This window comes from Chiloscyllium plagiosum, chromosome 12, assembly GCF_004010195.1.
Source record: "Chiloscyllium plagiosum isolate BGI_BamShark_2017 chromosome 12, ASM401019v2, whole genome shotgun sequence".
NCBI lineage: Eukaryota > Metazoa > Chordata > Chondrichthyes > Orectolobiformes > Hemiscylliidae > Chiloscyllium > Chiloscyllium plagiosum.
In genome coordinates, this window is record NC_057721.1 from 12,143,265 (window position 1) to 12,165,983 (window position 22,719).

A 22,719-nucleotide genomic window follows, 5' to 3' on the forward strand; every position below is an offset into this window, starting at 1 on the left:
AGGAAAGCATACCAAATGCCTTCTTCACTATTCTATCTACCTGCGACTCCACTTTCAAGGAGATATGAACCTGCACTCCAAGGTCTCTTTGTTCAGCAACACTCCCGAGGAATTGCAAAACCTGTTCTCACACAGCCTTCCATATCCATCAAAGTTTCACCTGCACTTCTACACGTCATTTAGATTAGATTAGATTAGATTAGATTATATTAGATTCCCTACAGTGTGGAAACAGGCCCTTCGGCCCAACCAGTCCACACCAACCCTCCGAAGAATAACCCACCCAGACCCATTTCCCCTCTGACTAATGCACCTAAGACTATGGATAATTTAGCTTGGCCAATTCAACTGACTTGCACATCTTTGGACTGTAGGAGGAAACCCACACAGACACGGGAGTATGTGCAAACTCCATACAGTCGCCCAAGGCTGGAATCGAACCTGGGACTCTGGTGCTGTGAGGCAGCAATGCTAATCACTGAACCACCATGCCGCCCAAGTGATAGATGACAAGTGAGGTTTTGTATTTGAAGTTCATTGAGCTAAGGACTGTAACACAAGAATTGAGAGTGATGTCAAAATTGATTTGAGTCTTAACTGATAGTAAATTAAAAATTTTTGTACTCTTTGTATAATACCATTTTGCTGTTCACTCATCCTGATTCAGGATTTACTGTATTCGTTGCTCCCAATGCTGTTTCCTCTACATTGGGGAGACAGGATGCCTACTCGCAGAGCGCTTCCAAGAACATCTCCAGAACACCCATACCAATCAACCCTACCACGCCTCGGCGGAACACTCACTCTCCCTCCCACTCTGCCAAGGACACGCAGGTCCTGGGCCTCCTCCATCACACTCCCTTACCACCCAACAACTGGAGGAAGAACGTTTGGCATCAATGTGGATTTCACCAATTTCCTCATTTTTCCTCTCCCCATCTTAGCCCAGTTCCAACCTTCCAGCTCAGCACCATCCCATATGTTCATCTTGCTTCCCACCTATCCACTCCACCCTCCTTTCTCACCTTTACCCCAACCTCCATCCACCTATTGCACTCTCAGCTACCTCCCCCCCCTCCCATTTATCTCTCCATCGCAAAAGCTCCCAGCCCCATTCCTGATGAACGGCTTTTGCCCGAAACATCGATTTTCCTGCTCCTCGGATGCTGCCTGACCTGTTGTGCTTTTCCAGCATTACACTCTTATCCCTTTCTCCTACCTAGCATAAATTGTTCAGGTCTCATCGCACTGTAGAGCATGTGCAGAGGACATAGGTTTAATAGACTGGCACCATGGCATTCTTATTCATATTGCCGTTGTTCTTGAATCTCTTGAAAATGTGTTCCTTTGTACAGAATGCTCATGTGATAACACCAGCAAGAAGCAATTCACTGAAGAATCATTAGACTGACAAGGTCAATTTTGATGAATACTTTTCTCATGATGCTCAGTAGGGAGATTAATCCACGTTATTGCAATCACCACAATAGTCCTTGTTGGTGTACAAGTCAAAATTTCTACATCACACTATGGAGTTGCACTCTCCCTCTAGCAGACCAGAGATTTCTACAGATCTTCTGGAATGCTGATGTCTGGAATGCAAGATCGATGTCTAACTATCTCTTCAACCACTATACTGTATTCTGTGATGACCTCCCCGCCTTGGTTTTCAATTGAGTCATTTTCTTTGCTAATGAACCCATTGCCTTTTTGGTCTCCCACCATTAAGTAGTTGGACATCTAAGTATTCATGCAAAGTTGTAACCAATTAGCATACCACTAAACAGTCTGTTGGGATTCTATTTCAAATGGCCCTTAGTACTCTCAGAAGCTTCTTTGCTCAGACCTCTCCTGTAATTAATGAACGCAAACAGCTTGGCATGAAGTGATATTAACCTCAAAATATTCAAATTTATTTCAATCTTGCTTCCTGTATTTTGAGAGTGCTAATTGGAGTTGGTGTCTAGAAGGATGTTCCATTTCAATTGAGCGTTTTGTATGGGAATGCCAGAAATCACCTATTCAACTGAGTTGAGAAAATGCTTCATCCTAGGTAGGTAGGTATTGTGGCTGATTTATATCATGGTGTTCATTTCTACCTTGAAGGCAAAACCTTCAAGAGTTGTATTCTATCTCTGGTGCACCCTAGGTAGTGATCATCTTCAATCATCACTGTGATAGCTGTGCATTGAGAATACTGCAGTGTTTGGTGATGATTAGATCCAGCTGGTGCTAATGCCAAAATCATAGATGTCTGTGGGATTCTACGCAGCATGATTTGGTCTCAGATGATACCAGGCAAACAAAATTCAAGGTAGAAGCAAACCACAAGTAGGTCTCTGTCCAATTTTAATGATCTCTGCCAGGTAGTGATGTGCAAAACAGAATGGCCACATCTCATCATAAGCACCCAGTGGTGTAGCACAATTCCAACATTCAATATGATTATAATTGATCGAACGATTCTGCATTCCCATCTATCCATGATACCATCATCCCTATTGAGCATCTACCAAAATCAGACTTGAAAACAGTCAAGGACTCTGCTTTCACCACCTTTTGAGGCAGTTGGAATGAATCATCCTACCCTCTTACTCTTTTTATGACCTAAGTTATCCTTTATTTCTGGTATGTCATTTGTTCCATCTATTGCTCCTTCTATCTTACAGTTAAGAGGGATAATAAATGTTGATTCAAAATTTCTGCTATTTTTTTCACTCCCCATAATTTCTCTTTCTGCTTCTAAGGACCAGCTTTTACCATGGCCGCATTATCTTCTTTTTTTAAGTACCTGTATCTGCAAAAGCACTTACAATTTATTTTCTTATTCTTGGAATATGTTCAATCTATGCTTCATTCAGCAAGATAGGAAAGCTCATAAAAAATCAAGGAGATGGAGAATTAAGCAAAACATTACCATGAAATAAGAATTTATTATTACTGAAATGACTTAATATCATGTGGCAATTAATATGAAGCTACACATGTGAAAGTTTATGCACAACTATACGCCACGATAAAGATACGCAAGAAATATTTTCTCCAATCAACAACTCATTTTGTAGTCATCGTCAGCTGTAGAATTTTACATGGCCATTAGGCAGGACAGTAATGTGTCCTTTGTGAAAGGTTGCACATACCTTCACTGTCCTTGAACTTCTTGATAGCCACAATTTCATTGGTTTCCTACAACAAATAAAAATACAAATTATCAAAAATAAACTCCCAAGACTGTAATTTTAACCCATTAGCATTAATTGGTATCTGAATGCAGTGGGCAAGATTGACAAACAAAAGTTAAGCTACTTTCCTAACATTCAAAGTGATCCACCAATTAACTAATGAGCAAGCACAAACTATTGCAAAAACAAGCTAAAGCATGTTTTAAGCTTTAGCTTTGTCAATTATGGCTCAGCAACCAGATATGGTTGGTGGCACGTATGCCTCAGAGTGGCAAACTCACTCCAATTAGCCTGCAGGCCTGGTTTCAAAAGCAAACAAAGCTTGCCTGGTCTATTCTTTTCTTTTTAACCCAAGCTGTCCAAAAGTCCTTCAGTCACTTTTAGCTTGAAATTGGCAAAAGAATAAATTGGAATAAATGAAAAATCAGCAACAGTTCAGCATTATAAAGCTGCACTTAAGTAAGTTATATCTTTGATAGATAATTAATACATTGTACTGACATACCAATATTTTAACTGCAAAATTGAAAAACATGTTGAAGTGCAATAACATCTGATGACCATATGTAGTGAGTTGCCCACTTATTTTCAAAACTCAATTGGATATTCAACAAGAGAGAAAAAAAATGCAAGGCCAGGGGAAGAAGATTGGGATTCACTGAGCAGCTCTTCGAAAGGCAACATGAACAGAAAGGCCAAATAATTGATCTGGACTGCTACTATTATAATTCCAAGATTCTGTTTGAATTGGGCCAATTTTGAATTAGAAGGCATCAAATTATAGATTCCCTACAGGGTGGAAACAGGCCTTTCGGCCCAACAAGTTCACACCAACCTCTCCAAACAGTAACCCACCCGGACCAATTCCTTATGAACAATTTTCAATCCTTCTGAAACGCTGTCTGGCTGTGGTTCATAGAATCAAAAAGTGGCTTCCCAGTATATCAATGCAGGGGGAGAAACCTGAATTTTGTTGCCTTCCAGCCTCAGTTCAGGATCGAATAAACTGCTGAATCAGAATAAAAGGAGATTGGTGTGCTCAATACTGATTCAACCTGCCTAAAATGGCAACAGAGCTGGAAATGTGTTGCTGGAAAAGCACAGCAGGTCAGGCAGCATCCAGGGAACAGGAGAAACGACGTTTCGGGCATAAGCCCTTCTTCAGGAAGGGCTTATGCCCGAAACGTCGTTTCTCCTGTTCCCTGGATGCTGCCTGACCTGCTGCGCTTTTCCAGCAACATATTTCCAGCTCTGATCTCCAGCATCTGCAGACCTCACTTTCTCCTAAAATGGCAACAGGTCCATCTATTATTAACACTCATGTACATAATAACTTCAAAAAATTTAATTTATCTGCATTAGATCTATGCTTGGGATACTCACATTTACATGGCTTAAGCAACCAATAACTAATCCTTTTGAGGACTGAATAAAATCACAACAGCAGTTTTAATTCTTCTTCCAAAAAGTCAGTAAAAGTTTGATTCAAGAACCAGGCTTCATGGGACAAAAATAGAAGGAAAACTGTAGACGATAGAGGAGGTACAGTTTACAAGGAAACATCAACTTCTAAATGCAGTTGTTCAGGTACTTATTTAATGTTTTGGAATATGAATAGAACATACACAAGATTGAAAATCAAAAATAGAATCCTGAGATGACCAACAGTATCCTTAGCAACTGGTAATAGCAATGGATGCTAAAATTCCCAAAAGCATCTTTAACTTTCGCAATCTCTCATAGCCTACATTTACCTTTTTCTCAAAATTCACAAACTGCACTACTCCGGAAATCCCATCATTTCAGCTTGTTACTGTAGAACTCAACTTATTTTGTTTTATCTTAACTCTGTTTTTTCCCCTTTGATCAGTCTCGCAATGTATATTCATGATTCTTCTGAACCTCAGTCATTTCACCAGATTCGGCAACCTGGTCTTGACCACCAGCTCTTCCCCAGGACAGCTTGAGGGCTATTCACTTATTTCATGAACGCAGACCTCAATGGTTCCCATCAATCACAAGCTTCCTCTACCTAGCTGAGTTTATTATCCTTTAATTGAATCACAGACTGATGATGTTGTGGCAGGAGGCCATTCAGTCTGTTGTGCCCATTGCACTTTGGATTTAGATTTTTGAAGGCATGTTCTTTGCCTTTGGGAGAGAGTGAATGCTGTTCTGCACTGAGAGGTTACAAGAGCAGTCTCAGAGTGTACTGGAAAATTTAAAATATGTAACATTTGGCTGTGAAATAGATGTCGGAGTTTGTGGCGGTTTTGATAATTTAAATTTAACCAGTTTAAATTATGCTCCAGAATATGAAAACCCAATAGAGTTTGAATTTATGGTTTTGCCAACATCGGATAGTCTCATGAGATGTGACATCTGCAATCCTTATAAGGGCATTCCAGAAAAATGTTTTTGTGTTCAGCAAAAGGTGAATGGTTGTACAACTCAATTTCCTTAATTTGTTTACAATAGCAATTCTAAGATAGTGATAATTAGTGATAAGGTCAGTTTGAAGGCATCTCAGCATAATACAGAAGATAGCTGGAGCTAAGTGGGGTTCTCTGATTTCAATTTGCTATCTGTTGAAAGGGTTAGTCGAGTTCTGAACATCTTGTGGTTTACGGCTCACTGAAAGTAGCTAGCCTAAGTAAATGCCAGTTCGATAGACCTGCACTATAATCAGAGTAAAACAAAACACTTAATAGTTTATTGTGTGCAATGCTGGTGAAGTTTAATCTCAGTTTTGAATTTTGTGAAGAAACAGAAGATGGAAATCTTGGCTTGGTAAGAAATAAATATGAATAAATTACACTTAGTTTTAAAATATAATTTTAAAAATGGCAAAACAATAAATTCAAACTCAACTGGTTAAATTCGAACAGTTGTCAAAACAGTACCAACTCGGGTATCTATTTCACAGCCAAATGTAACATATTTTCAATTTTCCAGTTCACTGACACTGCTCTTAAGCTCTCAGCGCAGAACAGCATTCACTCTCCCAAAGGTACAGTACACGCCTTCAACTTCATGATGGTAGGAAGCAGTACCGATACAATAATGAACGGTCTAGAAATAGATTTGCAGTAGTTCCTCTCCTACCGAGAAGGATAAGAAGCCTCCTCCACCTGTTAAACCTTACTATTCTTTAGTTGAACAATTTCTCATTTAACTTGTCTCACTTACTTCAAATGAAAAATGGGACTCCGAGTACCGAAATGGGCACAATTTATAACAGTCCTTATGAGAGTTATATGAAATATTGCTTCCTATCCTTCTCGGTAGGAGAGGGACTACTGCAACTCTATTTCTAGATAATTCATTACAAGATCGATACTGCTTCCTGCTTTCACCCAAAAGTGAAAATCTAAATCCAAAACAGTGCAGGCACGATAGGCTGAATGGCCTCCTGCTACATCATCATAATTCTGTGATTCTGTGAAAACTGAGAAGTTATTCAACTTGGCTTCCAATATCCATGGTTCTTTCAGTTTTCTCACTTCATCTTTAACACTTCATTTCCTTGACATTTTGTCCTCCATTTCCAGGGACAGGTTGTCTACTAACACTCATTATAAGCCCACTGACTCTCATATCTCAACTTCTTCACAACCAGCTTTCTACAAAGATCAATTCCATTTCCCCAGGTTCTCTCTCTCTCTGTTGTATTTGTTTCAATGATGCCTCTGTCTCCAATAATGATTTTGAGGTGTCTCAACTGTCAATCCCTCTGTCAGTGGTTTTCAGGGCCATCAACTGCGTTGGACTTATTTTGCGCACTTTTGCCCTTTCCCCGTCCTTCCACTCAACTCAGAATCACTATAAGGTCTTCCTTGTCCTCAATTTCAACCCTCCAACCTCTATATTCTGCCACATTCTGCCAACTCTAGTATAATACCACCACCATACACCTGGCCAAAGAAATACCAAACTACAAGACAAACTAAGGACATAAACACCAGACAGCACTAACGTCATCAGCAAGGTCAACATCCTCAAGCTAGTAGACCTATGCCTCACTACGCACTTCACCTTCAATGACAAGGCCAACAAACAAATCAATTGAATACCCATGGGATCACCAATAGTAGGTTTCTGAGCAGAAGCAGTAATGTAGAGACTTAAACAAACAGCCCTCCCCACAATCCAACAGAAACTTCGGGTCCACTACATGGATGACATCTTTGTCATCACAAAGTGGAACAAATTAGAGGAAACTTGCAACATTATCAGCAACATCCTTACTGACATAAATTTCACAAAACAGGAGGAGAACAACAAGACTCCCCTTCCTATTTGTCACAGTGGAACAAACAGTTAATGGAGAACTGGAGACCAGCATCCACAAGAAATCAACACAGACAGACCAGAAACTTAACTACAGAAGGACTCATCACAACACCCACAAATGGAGCTGCATCAGGACATTATTTAAATGGGCCACAATACACTGCAACACGCAGGAACTAAGAACAGAAGAACAGGTACGCAATAAACACAGTTAGCCCATTCTTAAACAACAAACCCAAACAAGTAGACACAACATGCCCAGAAACTCTAGCCACACAACCATACATCAAAGACATTTTGGAGATGACCACCAGACTACTCCGACCCCTTGGCATCATGGTAGCCCACAACCCTACCAACGAACTGAAACAGCTACTGATGAACCTAAAGGATCCGATCCCAACAACCAGCAAAACAAATGTCATTTACAAAATACCATGCAAGGACTGCAGAAAACACATCAGACAGTCAGGCAGAAAACTAGCCACCAGGTTACATGAACACCAACTAGCTACCAAAACACATGACCCACCATCATTTGGGTCTTTACATACAGATGAAGAAGGACACCACTTTGACTGGGACAACACATCCATCCTAAGAAAGGCTAAACAGAGACACGCACAGGAATTCCTCGAGGCCTAGCACTCAATAGATAAACACACCCACTTGGACTCCACTTACCAACCTCTGAGAACAACCTGAAATGATATCACCCACCTGAAGAGACCAAGGCACATAAATAGAAAGCGGGACAGAACACCAGTGCTTCACCAGAGGCTCACTGATGGTTCCCTAGCATGGTGACGAAACGGCTGAAAACAAACCTTTCAGCTCATGAGCAAACCTACAACCTCAACTACAACCTCAACCTGAACCAAACACATCTTCCTCTCCCATATCAACATTCCAAAGAGGCCAATCCATTCACAACAACCCAATTCAATCCTCACCCATTCCCAAAGTACATCCTATGCAATGGAACATTGTCCTTGTTAACTCCTTTTTCCTCACTCATCAAGGTTCTGTCCGAGATACTCCTTCCACACAAAGCAATAATTTACTTTTACTCCTTTCAATCTATTCTCCTGTGTTTGCAACTCAAAACACCGTTTCCTCTACACGGGGAGATCAACTGCAGAACATCTCTAGTCAGTTCACAAGCATAATCCCAACCTTTTGGTCACTTGTCAATTTAATATACCATCTTGCTTTCACGCTCATACTTCTGTCTAAGGCCTGCTGTGGTGTTCAAGTGAAAACCAATGCAAGTTAAATGAACAGCACCTTACTTTCCAGTTATACAAATTAGTCTTCTGGATTCAATAATAACTTCAATAACTTTAGACCATGAACAGCCTCCAATTTCAATTATTGGCCCCAAATGTATCTTATTTTAATGTTTTTGCCTTCAATCAGAACTGACATTTATTTCGTTAATACCTATTCTGGACCAATTTACTGTCCCCTCTCTACAGCTATTACCACTCACATTGTCTTATGTCCTATGGCACATGTGATTTCTAATCTCCTCCTCCAAACCCTTTAATCTTTCCCTGGCCTTTCCTTTTGTTCTATTTATCCCTTTCCACTTTCTTCAACAGCAGAAAATCCATCACACTTCTGTTCAGTTGCAAATTAGTGCCATTATTAACTTCTCTGCCTTACCTGTTCAGTTTCTTCCACTCTTTTTCCTTTCTATATTTTCCAATTTGTTACTAATTAAAAATAACAGACTGACTGTTTATTTCACAATCTATGTCAGCAGAATTAAAAATCTCAAAAGATGATTACAGTCCAAATTTCTTATATTATTCCTTCATACTGTGGTTACCAAAAGTGTTGTGCACTACAAGTGCTTCTGCATTTTCAGAAATCACACAGAAGTCTTCAATTCAGAGAAAAAAAGTACAAGTAGCAAATAAAACACTGGTTTTCAAATTCTGAGTGATATTTTACAATTTTATATTTTCAAGAATTTTAGCATCAATTTAATATTTTTAAGATTACTGGCTGGTTCGTCTGCATGGAAGGTGAATTAAATTGATCTACTACCAAAGCACACTGTACTTATCTGGAAGTTGAAAAATATGGAAGTCCTAAATAATTTAAATGCACAAACAAAAATACTGGTCAGAACTTATCAAATTAACCTAGATTCAGAGATGTACAGCATGGAAACAGACCCTTCAGTCCACCGCATTCATGCTGACCAGATAACCTAAACTAATCTTGTCCCATTTGTCAACACTTGGCCCATATCCCTCGAAACTCTTCCTAACCATACATCCATCCAGATGCCTTTTAAATGTTAAAGTACCAGCTTCCACCACTTCCTCTGGCAGCTCATTCCATACACGCACCACAAACTGCATGAAAAAGCTGTCCCTTAGATCCCTTTTAAATCTTTTCCCTCTCATCTGAAACCTATGCCTTTTAGTTATGGACTCCCCAACACCAGGGAAAAGACCTTTGCTATTTACCCGATCTATGCCCCTCTTGATTTTATCAACCTCTAAGGTCACCTCTCAGCCTCAAATACTCCAGGGAAAACAGCCCCAGTCTATTCAGCCTCTCCCTATAGCTCAAACTCTCCAACCCTGGCAACATCCTTCTAAATCTTCTCTGAACCCTTTCATGTTTCACAACATCCTTCCAAAAGTGGCCTAACTAATGTCCTGTATAGCTGCAATATGAATTGCCAACTCCTATAATCTATGCATTGACTAATAAAGAAAAGCATACCCAACACCAACTTCACTATCCTATCTACCGGTGACTCCACTTTCAAGGAACTATGAACCTGCACTCCGAGTTCTCTTTGTACAGCAACACTCCCCAGGATATTACCATCAAGTTAGCGATTTTAGAAAAGACTTGTAGCTCAGGTTGATCTTATGTATGTAAATTAGCTCGCTGAGCTGGAAGATTTGTTTTCAGACGTTTCGTCACCATACTAGGTAACATCATTGAGACTCTCTGTTGAAGTGCTGGTGGTATGTCTCGCCTCTCTGTTTATAGGTCTTGGTCTCTTTAGGTGAAGGATGCCATTTCCGGTTCTTTTTTTCGCAAGGGAAGGTAGATAGGATCTAAATCAATACGTTTATTGACGGACCTCTGGTTAGAATGCCATGTCTCTAAGAATTCTCGTGCGTGTCTTCATTTCACCTGTCCTAGGATGTGTGTGTTGTCTTAGTCAAGTGGTGTCCTTCTTTGTCTGTATGTATGGAAACTAGTGATAGTGGGTTGTGTCTTTTTGTGGCTAGAGGGTGTTCCTCTATTCTGGTGGCAAGTTTCTGAGACCGGAAATAACATCACCCATCTTAGGAAACCAAGGCCTATAAATAGAGAGGCGGGACATACCATCAGTGCTTCACTGGAGACTCTCACTGATGTTGTTACTTAGTATGGTGACGAAACGTCGAAAACAAAATCTTCAAGCTCAGCGAGCTAACTTACTTACTTTCCATTAAGTGTATAAGTCCTGCTCTGATTTGCCTTTCCAAAATGCAGCACCTCACATTTATCCAAATTAAACTCCATCTGCCATTTCTCGGCCCATTGGCACATCTGATCAAAATCCTGTTGTACACTGAGGTAACCTTCTTCGCTGTCCACTACACCTCCAATTTTGGTGTCATCTGCAAACTTACTAACTATACCTCTTATGCTCACATCCAAATCATTTATATAAATGATGAAAAGCAGTGGACCCAGCACGGATCCTTGTAGCACACCAATGATCACAGGCCTCCAGTCAGAAAGGCAACCCTCCACCACCACCCTCTGTCTTCTACCTTTGAGACAGTTCCGTATCCAAATGTCTAGTTGCCCTTCTATTACACGTAATCTAAACTTGCTAACCAGTCTACCATGAGGAACCTTGTTGAACGCCTTACTGAAGTCCATATAGATGACATTTACCGCTCTGCCCTCATCAATCCTCTTTGTTACATTTTCACAAAACTCAATCAAATTCATGAGACACGATTTCCCACGCACAAAGTCATGCTGACTATTCCTAATCAGTCCTTGCCTTTCCAAATACATGAAAATCCTGTCCCTCAGAAATCACTGCAACAACTTCCCCACCACCAATGTCAGACTCACTGGTCTATAGTTTGCTGGCTTATCCTTACCACCTTTCTTAAATAGTGGTACCGCTTTTGCCAACCTCCAGTTTTCAGACACCTCACCTGTGACTATCGATGATACAATTATCTCAGCAAGGGGCTCAGCAATCTCTTTCCTTGCTTTCCACAGAGTTCTATGGTACTCCCCTACGGGGTTTTATCCACCTTTATGCATTTTAAGACATCCAGCACCACCTCCTCTGCAATATGAACATTTTTAAAGATGTCACCATCTATTTCCTTACATTCTCTACATCTTCCAGGTCCTTCGCCACAGTAAACACTGATGCAAAATACTCGTTTATTATCTCCCTCATCTCCTGCAGTTCCACACATAGACTACCTTGCTGATCTTTGAGTGGCCCTATTCTCTCCATAGTTACCTTTTTGTCCTTAATGTATTTATGAAATCTCTTTGAACTCTCCTTAACCCTGTTTGCCAATGCTATCTCATGTCCCCTTTTTGCCCTCCTGATTTTCCTAAGTATACTCCTACTGCCTTTATACTCTTCTAAGGATTTACTTGATCTCTGCTGTGCTACTTGACATATGCTTCCTTCTTTTTCTTGACCAAAGCCTCAATTTGTCTAGTCATTCAGCATTGCCTACGCTGACCAGCCTTGCCTTTCACCCGAACAGGAACATACTGTCTCTGGATTTTCCTTACCTCATGTTTGAAAACTTCCCATTTTCCAGCTATCCCTTTATGGCAAACATCTGCCCCCAATCAACTTTTGAAAGTTCTTGCCTATAGCTATCAAAATTGACTTCCTCCAATTTAGAACTTCAACCTTTAGATCTAGTCAATCCTTTTCCATCACTATTTTAAAGCTAATAGAATTATGGTTGCTGGCCCCAAAGTACTCCCACTGACACCTCAGTCAGTTGCCTTGCCTCATTTCCCAAGAGTAGGTCAACTTGTGCAGAATTTATTTATTCCATACTGCAATGTCACACAGACAAATATTTGTATCATGCTTTAAAAAAGGCAAGGAGAATGCAAGTAATTTTTCAATTTTTTGCACGAATTTGATATGCACAAGCACCTGACCATGTAAATGAAACATTGCAAAAACTTGAAGTACCTTTAATTAACCTCAGGTTTGTCTAGTCACATCAATTTGAATAGGTAGCCTTAAAATTAATCATTACTGTGCTATAGATCAACAACGATTTCTTTAATCAATGGAAATAGTTGCTAACAGATAATAAACAGAAATGGAAATACTGGCCATTAAAAGCTTTAAATAAGAGATTGTTAATCTTCTCCGCTCTTTCAATAGCACAGACAGCAAAAAGTTGTCAATTAGCATTTTTGTCATGTTCATCTATAAATATGAATGATGCTGCACCGCAGTTTCCTTCATCAAGAAGGAACATTTTACTAAGTAATTAATATAGAATGGATAAACAGGCAAACAGGATCGAACAGTTGATTGGATTCCCAAATATTAGTTGTTCTTTTGACACCATATGTGCAGGCATGTGCATATATATAAGCAAACAACAAACCCAGGATACTGGCTTCTCCTACTTAAAATTCCAAATTTTAAAAATATATTTATGTTAGAAAAGACAAGGCAGTTAATTATAAAATTATGCATTTTACAACTACCATGCTGAAGTTCAGCAACTTTAGGCCTCAGGATTTTAAAGTATGCACCAAAGTGTGTACCCAGGACATAGAAAGAGTCCTAAGACTTACTGTACAATGTCCTTGGACACATTTTCTCCCAAATGATATGGTAATGAATTATCAAGAACTTTTCAACCATTCAGGTTGGCCAGTAACAAGATTTGAATGCCAGTAAAAGCATTCTTGGTAGATGAGGGTGACAAAGTGACAGACATAGAATCACACAACACAGCAACAGACTCTTCAGTCCAACTTGTCTGCACCAACCAAATATCCAAATCTGACCTAGCCCCATTTGCTAGCATATCCCTTGAAACCCTTCTGATTCATTTCCCATCCAGATGCCTTTTAATGTTCTAATTGTAGTTGCCTCTATCACTTCCTTTGGCAGCTCATTTGATAGACTGCATGAAAAAGTTACTCCTCAGGTCCTTTTTAAATCTTTTCCCTCTCACTTTAAATGTAGCAAGTTATTTTTTTATACAACCTATTTTTCTAATCAACCTGCTCAGGGATGTCATTACACATCTGTGGAGCAGGTGGGAGTTGAATCTGGGCCCACCCATCCATGGGTAAAGACACTTCCAATGCACCACAGGTTTTTTTTTAATTCATTCATAGGATGTGGATGCCATTGGCTAGGCCATCATTTACTGCCCATCCCTAATAGTTATGTCAACCAAGTATGGAGTCACAAGTGGAGAAGGGGAATTTGTATAACCTACATTAACTGACTTACTGGACAAATCAAGTGTAAATTAAAAATTAGAAGAAAGTGAGCACTGTAGATGCTGGAAATCAGAGTCAAAGAGCGTGGTGTTGGAAAGGCACAGCCGGTCAGGCAACATCAGAGGAGCAGGAAAATCGATGTTGCAACATAAGCTCTTCATTAGGAATGAGGGAGTGGCTCGAGGGAGTGGCCCAAGGGGGCTGAGAGATAAATGGGAAGCTAGCTGAGAATGTGATAGGTCTTAAGAGCTTCAGGGCCGAGATGATGACCTGGGCAGTGCAGAGAGCGAGAGAGCGTGAGACACTTGTAGAGGGAGGAGAACTTCTTCAAGGTAGGCATCCTTGGAAGAGGCTTCACAGTAAGGTTACAATCAATTGTGCTGAAAAGGTATTCCTTTTTCAGTGAAGTTACCAAAACCAATCTACCATAAAAAATTGACAGTTGGGGTCACTACCGTTACTCAGCAATATGATAATAAAGTCTAAAACGTTTAGTAACTGAGCAATCTTCTTTTCAAATATTAATATGCACCAATATGAAGCCTAGGGGCATATAATCACCATTAATAATGTAATGAAGATTATTCGTAGATCTCAAAATTAATTTTGGAATTGTTCCCTTCATATATTATTGTGTCAGATTATGAAAGACTTTCAAGCCAAAAAGTAATATAGTATTGGACTGCAACAACAAAAACTGCTACAAAGAATTATATTTTAGTTCACAGAAGTGTGCATTTTGCTGTCTACTGTTGTTGATGATGGATCAAATTTTCAAAATAAATTGTTGACAAGTTCTCAGAGTCACATCAAAACATTAATAATTTTCTCATTTAGATGTCAATTTTAGTTTCCAGTTCAATTTGCAAGTTCTAATAAAATACAGTCAGATTACATGTATTCTATTGCTCACATTTCAATATAGTTTCAATAAGAATTGATAAATTTACTGGACAGGGCAGTTTTTAAACCAATTTGTGCCAAGTTTTACAAACAGGATTCAGATATTTATCTTAGGTCAGCTGCAAATATGATGCACCTAAATTAGTGTCTCATTAACAGAGAAGACCTACAGAAGTAAATAATTTTAATCACAGGAAAAAAATAAGTTGACCTTTATTAAAAAGCACGTCTTGTGTAAGAATTATCTATACAAATCAAACCACTACAATTAACTAATCACATGGTTGATTCAACTCGTCAGTGACAATAAATGACTCAAAGGCAAAATAAGCCTTAAATTAAGCAATCCATTCTCATTTTGTTATATATTACAGCACAAAAAATGATTGCAGATTATCAAGGAGTCATTGACAAACATTTTCTGAACTCCATGTACTGCTTTATACATTTCTTTTGGAAATGTAAGAATAAATAGGATTTTTCTTTTTCTAAGAAATTCAAGTGAAAAACAAGTCTGTGCAGTCTAGAAACTATAACATGAGAGCTAATTGCATTTTTGTGGCAAGTACATAATTATATGCTTATTTTTGGACAAATTTGAAAGATCAAAAAAGATTTCTCCATCAAGCACACTACAATCTCAAACTATTTTCTTGCTTATAATGCTTATAGAAGTGATATGGTTATATCTTCTAACTGAATAGAATACTGGCAGATCCAAATCAACATGAAGATTATTGCATTAGTTGACAGTTCCTCCATAGCCACCTACACAAGATTAAGTTTGTTATGTGGTAATGTGTACAAGTTACTTATAATCTCACAATTAAGCACTATTTCTAGAAGTTATGAAATCCTGTTCAATGCATTGCTATGCACTGACTCAAAGGTATGACCGCTTACATTCAAATCAAATTTAGGTTAGACTGAGAAAAAAAACAACAGTAATTAAATAATTGTTTCATGTAAATATTTATAGACCATGAGTTTATATCTCAAAATATTCAGCAACAAAAAGGAAACAATGACAGGGACAAGTGTAGTTTTACAGAGTTCGTCAAACTCAATTAATTTGTGAGAAGCTGTTTTCCTTCTGTGTGCAAATGAAGAGGTCACTTCGCCAACTTAGAAAAATAAGAGTAATAAAATTTCACCTTTCAGCAAGAACAATCTATCAATCTCAACCTTGAATACATTCAATAACAGCCTTTTGGAGAGAATTAACAATATTCACAACACTTTCAACATAGCAACTTGTCATTTCATTCTTAAATGCCAACCCCTTATTCTGACACTACAATTTCAAGATCGCTGCTCTCCATCGATGGGAACAAGTCTCTCAGCATCTACCATGTCAAACCTTTTAAAAGAACTGTGTATATCACGATTACATCTTTTTTTTTAAAACTCCAAAAGAATATACATTTATTCAACCCGATGCTAACCCTAACCCTAATCCTCTCATCCCAGGAATCTTCCACATCCAACACGGCATGGTAGCACAGTGGTTAGCACTTCTGCCTCACAGCCCCAGAGACCTGGGTTCAATTCCCGCCTCGGGCTACTGTCTGTGTGGAGTTTGCACATTCTCCCCGTGTGTGTGTGTGGGTTTTCTCCGGGTGTTCCGGTTTCCTCCCACAGTCCAAAGATGTGCAGGTTAGGTGAATTGGCCATGATAAATTGCCCATAGTGCTAGGTGAAGGGGTAAATGTAGGGGAATGGATCTGGGGTGGGTTGCTCTTCGGAGGGTCGGTGTGGACTTGTTGGGCCGAAGGGCCTGTTTCCACACTAAGTAATCTAAATCTAAAAGTAATCTAACACCACCTTCACCATTTTTTTTTTGTTTTGGGCATTTCAACACCACCACCTTAAGTTGAAATAATATTTTTCATCAGTTTTTGTACAGAAAAGAAAACTTTCAAAACACATCAGTACCATTCTCAATTATAATACATGAAAGATGATTAGTCAACAAACTCACTGTTAAACCAAAAGACAATTTTCTCACAAGGCCTTAAGAAATGGCCAGCATCGACATCAAGTAAAGCCCAACAGAAGAACCTTTGACAGGAAGTAGCTGATTTTTATGATGCACTTTGTATTGGTGGTGACACCCAGCACCTCAGCATAAGTACTTAGCAAACATCTTAAAATCTAAAGCTAAATGAGAAGTAGTTGTGCAGGAATCATTTGACCTGATGGTTTGCATGTTTTCAGTCTTTCAATTTTTGTTTTGTCTTCGATAGCACTTCTATATAAAATTTTTAGCCTGCTTCTACTTTATCAGGTACATGAAGCCATTACAACCCCATATATTATTGAAGTACTTCTGCGTCTCCTCATAACCCCATAGGGGTGTATCTCTGTCTTTGACTGAGTGTCTGTGTGGAGGTGGAGGGGCAGTATATGAGCACGGATAGAGGACTGATTAACTAATCAAAGGAAGAGAGTTAAGATAAAGGAGACATTTTCAGGATGGCAACCTGCAATTAACACAATGTCACAGGAATTAGTGCTGGCGCCATAATTATTTGCAATATACTTCGTGACTTGCATGAGAAAAATGAATGTACTATAGTTATGAAAATAGGTTGGAAGGCAACTAATTGAAATGACAAAGTCAACAAAGAGATACAGACAGGTTAAGTGAGTGAGCATAAACTCGGCAGGTAGAAAAGAGTGTGGGAAAATGAGAGATTATGCACTGCAGAAGTTGCCAGTAACAGAAAATAAAATAAAATGGCCGTCCATGTGCTTTTAGCTAACATAAGATGCCTGAAGAGAATTGATAGCTGAGGCAGCAGTTTTCACAATTAGAATTGTGGTGTTCATACACATGGTAACCAAATAAGATGAAATGCCTCATAAAACTTAGTGGGAAAGAGCAAAAATGTCAATATCTAAAGTGTAGAAGGGAAAGTCTGATCCCACCATTAAGCAATTGCCATTACGTATAATTTCAGTATACCTACATGCATAGGAACTGCAACTGAAACTAACGTTAAGGAATTTAGTTGAATTCCTTGAAACAAATAGCTGTAGAAAGTAGAGAGTATCCCCATCCCATCAGCAAAGAGTACTGAATGACAAACAGTGTAAACACTAAGGGTCAAATGATGTATCAAGAAAGATATAAATAGATAACCTCATGAAAGGACAACGGAAATAGATTGTAAGGGGGCAATTGCAAAACATTATTTATTCCTTGGAACCTTGGGATAATAAACATTCGCAGCTTCACAAGGTAACAAAACACCCTTGCAGTATAGTGCAGTGGGAAGGGGCAGAACAGTCAGGGGGAGATTTGCATGTAATTATTGTAACATGGAATGTATATACAAACTGTATTTTGTTGGGAGAGGGGAAGTGTCTTCGAGTCTGTCTCCAGAGACTTCTCCCAGGATGTGTTGGTAAGATGCTCAGAGTAAAGATTGATTTGAACTGCTGAACACAAGACTCAAGACTCCTCTTTGAAATCTCTCTCCAACACACACTTTGGCAAGAAAAAGTGAAGAGCTGAATAATTTTTATTTGGAGAAAGACTGAAGAAAGCTGCAGCACAGAGGCATTTGGAGATCCTTATACATGAATCACAAAAAGCTTGCATCTAAGTTCAACAGCGAAGAATGGGATGGTTGGCTTTTATTTCAAAAGAAATGGAGTATAAAATAGGAAAGTCGAGATAGTACTACACTAGGCACTAGTCAGACTACAGTTGGAATATTGTCAATAGTTTTGGTTGCCTTATCTAGGCAATGATAACCTGTATTAGAGGCAGTCCAGAGAAAAATCATTAAGTTGATTCCAAGTATGGAGGGATTTTCAGAGAAGTTGGGATTGTACGCTTGGGTTTGCAGTTTAGAAAAATGACAGACCTTACTAAAACATATGATTATTAGTGCACCTGACAGGCTGGATGCAGGGAGTTGCTTTCCCCTTTGTGGGATAGTCTAACGGAAGTAATCTCAGAATAAGGATTTGTCCATTTAAGACGAGAGATGAGGAGGAATTTCTTCTCACACAGGGTATTCAATCTGTAGAATTCTTTATCACAGAGGATTGTTACTTAGTATATTCAAGGCCAAGATAGACAGACTTTTAATCAGGAAGGGAATCGATATAAGGCAGGAAGTAGAAATGAAGATTATCAGATTAGCTAAGATCTCATTGAATGGCAGAATTGACTTCATGAGTCCTAAAGAAGGGCTTATGCCCGAAATGTCGATTCTCCTGTTCCTTTGATGCTGCCTGACCTGCTGCGCTTTTCCAACAACACATTTTTAAGCTCCTTCATGAGTCAAATAGCCAATTTTTGTTCATACATCTTGTGATTTTTAAAATAGGGCGAGCAAAACTGGAAGTAAAACCTAATCAATGATTGGTATGGATTTATCATGACCATTATAATTCATTCAAAGATACCATAAGAAATAGTAAAATGGCTGGTGATTGGAGGAGATATTGACCAAGGTGTCATCCCGTTTCTTCTTCAGTCCAAACAAAACGCTCAGACGCACAGCATAGCTTTACCTCCTTCATCGTTATTCAGGGCCCTGGAGGGAGAGAGCATGATCGCCCACATGCACAGACACAATGAGTTCACGGTCTTCTCTGGAACAGTAGTTTCATAATGAATTATATAGTCATTTTATAGGGAGGAGCATCCAGATTAGGCAACATACATATTGATTGGTGACCGTTATAATCAGCGAGAGTCAACAGCAAAGATTAAGCCATCTGGTGTTACACAATGAATGCTCTTAACCTTACCTGGCTTCACATAACGAATACTTTTCACCTTGTTAAACTGACCTTACATACTGAGTGCTTCCAATATTGCTAAATGGCTCTACATAATGAATGCTTTTCCACCTTGGCAACCCATTACCCTTGCCTCCAGCACCCCATTGTTAACTGCAAGCTCTTATCTGATCTGAGTCATGCTCAGCCGAACCACTTGGTTCAAAAACTCAAAACCTAACTCTTTCCCTACCTGCTCATACTCGATACGCATTCTCATTCCTTTCTTTTATCATTTCACGATAACAATGGCATTACCAGCTTTCATAAGACTCTGACAGCCAGCATCCAAGCAAATCATTGACACACAGCATTCAATGATTATAATAACAAAAATTACTAGTCCATTACAGTAAATACAGTTTGAAGAATCCTCCCATGTGGAGGGGTGGGCTGTGATCCGAAGGTGCACTTTACCTGTGAATGGAGAAACTCTAGAGAAGACGTTAGCTGCTGAAAGTAGCTTTGCATTTCCTCTCTCATTCCCTCCTTGCCAAGGAGGTTATCAGTATAAAGACAGTCACACATTTACCTACACTAAACTGTGTCTGCCTATTTCACCATTCTTTGAATTTTTGAAGTCTGTTATTCTGTTCATTATGACATTATGAAGTTTTATACAACCTATAAATTTCTAAATTGTATTGCATAAACAATTCAGTCAATTATAAACAACAATCAATGGTCCTAAAATCAAACCTTCGGGTATCTCATTCAAGTTATTCAAAAATTATTTTCCTGTAACAAATTGATACTTGGCTAATGTGAAAACTGTCAGGTTAAGTATTTCAAAAGTCTGGAACAGCAAGAAAACAAAATGTTTCTGGTGCTTTAGCAATTGAAGAGGCAATTTCAGTTAAGACTTAAATCTCAAATATTAGTGGGAAACAAATGCAGAATAGTTTAAAATCTTTTCTCCAAATGAAACTTGCTAATAAAACAGATCAAAATTATGATGGCAATTTTGGTAGAGATCAACATTCTTTGAATTTACAATATGAAGGGGCCAATGAAATCTTAACAATAATTAACAGAACTGAAACAGCTCATCCTCAAGTTCTGATATTCTCTAAAATCGTAAAAAAACATCAAACACAAAATGCACTCTTCTTTTTGTGAACACTCTGCATGAAAAAACACAGCAGCAAAGACATTTTAATTAAATACTCTCATCTGATTAAAGCATGATCACTGATCCAATTGTTCCTTTTTAAATAGGCATTGTAGAATTTCAAACACATCAGGGGCTCAAGGCACTCAATCAATTTATTTTAAGGTTACAAGTTTGATAATTTTAAAAAGGACAATGTTGTTCTAAGAACAAAATCTGTCCCACTGCACAGTGCGCAAAACACATTGAATTGAGATCCTGATTCAAACAAGGCAAAACAGTTACTTAAAAGGATTTTCCTAACCAGTATTTTAACAAACCAAAGATTTTAAACATCAAACCTACATTGAAACTTTCCTTTTTCAATCCAAGTATTAGTACAACCTTCATTTCAGTGTTTCTCTTTTTTTGCATCCTCTCACTGAAGTTACACTTATACACAGAGAAAGCCCTCGCAGCAGACCATATGGTACTGCAATTCAAGCCACTCTTCCCCCAGGGTGGCACGGTGGCACAGTGGTTAGCACTGCTGCCTCACAGCGCCTGAGACCCGGGTTCAATTCCCGCCTCAGGCGACTGACTGTGTGGAGTTTGCACATTCTCCCCGTGTCTGCGTGGGTTTCCTCCGGGTGCTCCGGTTTCCTCCCACAATCAAAAGATGTGCAGGTCAGGTGAATTGGCTATGCTAAATTGCCCGTAGTGTTAGGCAATGGGTAAATGTAGGGGTATGGGTGGGTTACGCTTCGGCGGGTCGGTGTGGACTTGTTGGGCCGAAGAGCCTGTTTCCACACTGTAATGTAATCTAAAATCTAAACAAAGACTCTCACAGCCTGAAATATTGCCACTAAGGGATTGAACCCCTTTCTCACTTTACTCCTCACAGGGGCTTGAAAAAAAAACTTAACATGGAGAACTCAAATCCCACTTAAACAGAGAACCCGAATCCCAATTAAACATAGAAAACTCAAATCCCAATTAAACACAGAGCTCAAACCTCACAAACATAGAGCTCAAACTTCACTTAAACAAAACTCAAACCTCAAACACAGAGCTTGAAGCTCAGCACAATGCGGAGGACTTGAATCTCAAATCAACCTACCTGATAGACTCGAACCCCAGTACCACGCAGAGGACTCTAACCTCAACCAAACCCACCCCAGGGGACTTGCACCCCAGTACCGCGGAGGACTGGAACGTCAATCACACACCCCTCCACCCAATAAAGCGCACATGACTTGATCCTCTGCGTACAAGCGCACTTGTGACATTGTGTCTCTCGACTGAACTAATTACTGTTTGAGGAATCTGAGGAGTAGAGAGGGAACGACGAGAGGATAGTTTCTGACACAGAGGGACCAAGATTTAAAATCTTACCTTGTGGGCCCGTCTGTGTCAAGACACCAATGTTTCGTGCTGACACTATCCGATGGTAACTATGCATTTGGATCCTGCTGACTATGTCAATATTGCCATCCTATTTCACCTTCAGTAGAACATAGAACAATACAGCACAGAACAGGCCCTTCGGCCCACGATGTTGTGCCGAACTTCTAACCTAGATTAAGTACCCATCCATGTACCTATCCAAATGCCGCTTAAAGGTCGCCAATGATTCCGACTCTACCACTCCCACGGGCAGCGCATTCCATGCCCCCACCACTCTCTGGGTAAAGAACCCACCCCTGACATCTCCCCTATACCTTCCACCCTTCACCTTAAATTTATGTCCCCTTGTAACACTCTGTTGTACCCGGGGAAAAAGTTTCTGACTGTCTACTCTATCTATTCCTCTGATCATCTTATAAACCTCTATCAAGTCACCCCTCATCCTTCGCCGTTCCAACGAGAAAAGGCCGAGAACTCTCAACCTATCCTCGTACGACTTCCTCTCCATTCCAGGCAACATCCTGGTAAACCTTCTCTGCACCCTCT

General features: G+C 39.4%; 2 protein-coding genes across 6 annotated transcripts in view; one reads left to right on the forward strand and one right to left on the reverse strand.

The window, feature by feature from the left end:
* Nucleotides 1–22,719, forward strand: part of rs1a (retinoschisin 1a) — a 203,723-nt gene that overhangs the window by 91,959 nt on the left and 89,045 nt on the right. The gene's annotated exons all lie outside the window — the stretch shown is intronic.
* The window catches only part of cdkl5 (cyclin-dependent kinase-like 5), a 156,360-nt gene that overhangs the window by 79,401 nt on the left and 54,240 nt on the right, over nt 1–22,719 (reverse strand). For all 5 annotated transcript variants that reach the window (XM_043700477.1, XM_043700475.1, XM_043700476.1 and 2 more), the window contains exon 4: nt 3,141–3,186. In XM_043700477.1, the coding sequence (XP_043556412.1) occupies nt 3,141–3,186 (46 nt within the window). The remainder of the gene's footprint in view (nt 1–3,140; nt 3,187–22,719) is intronic.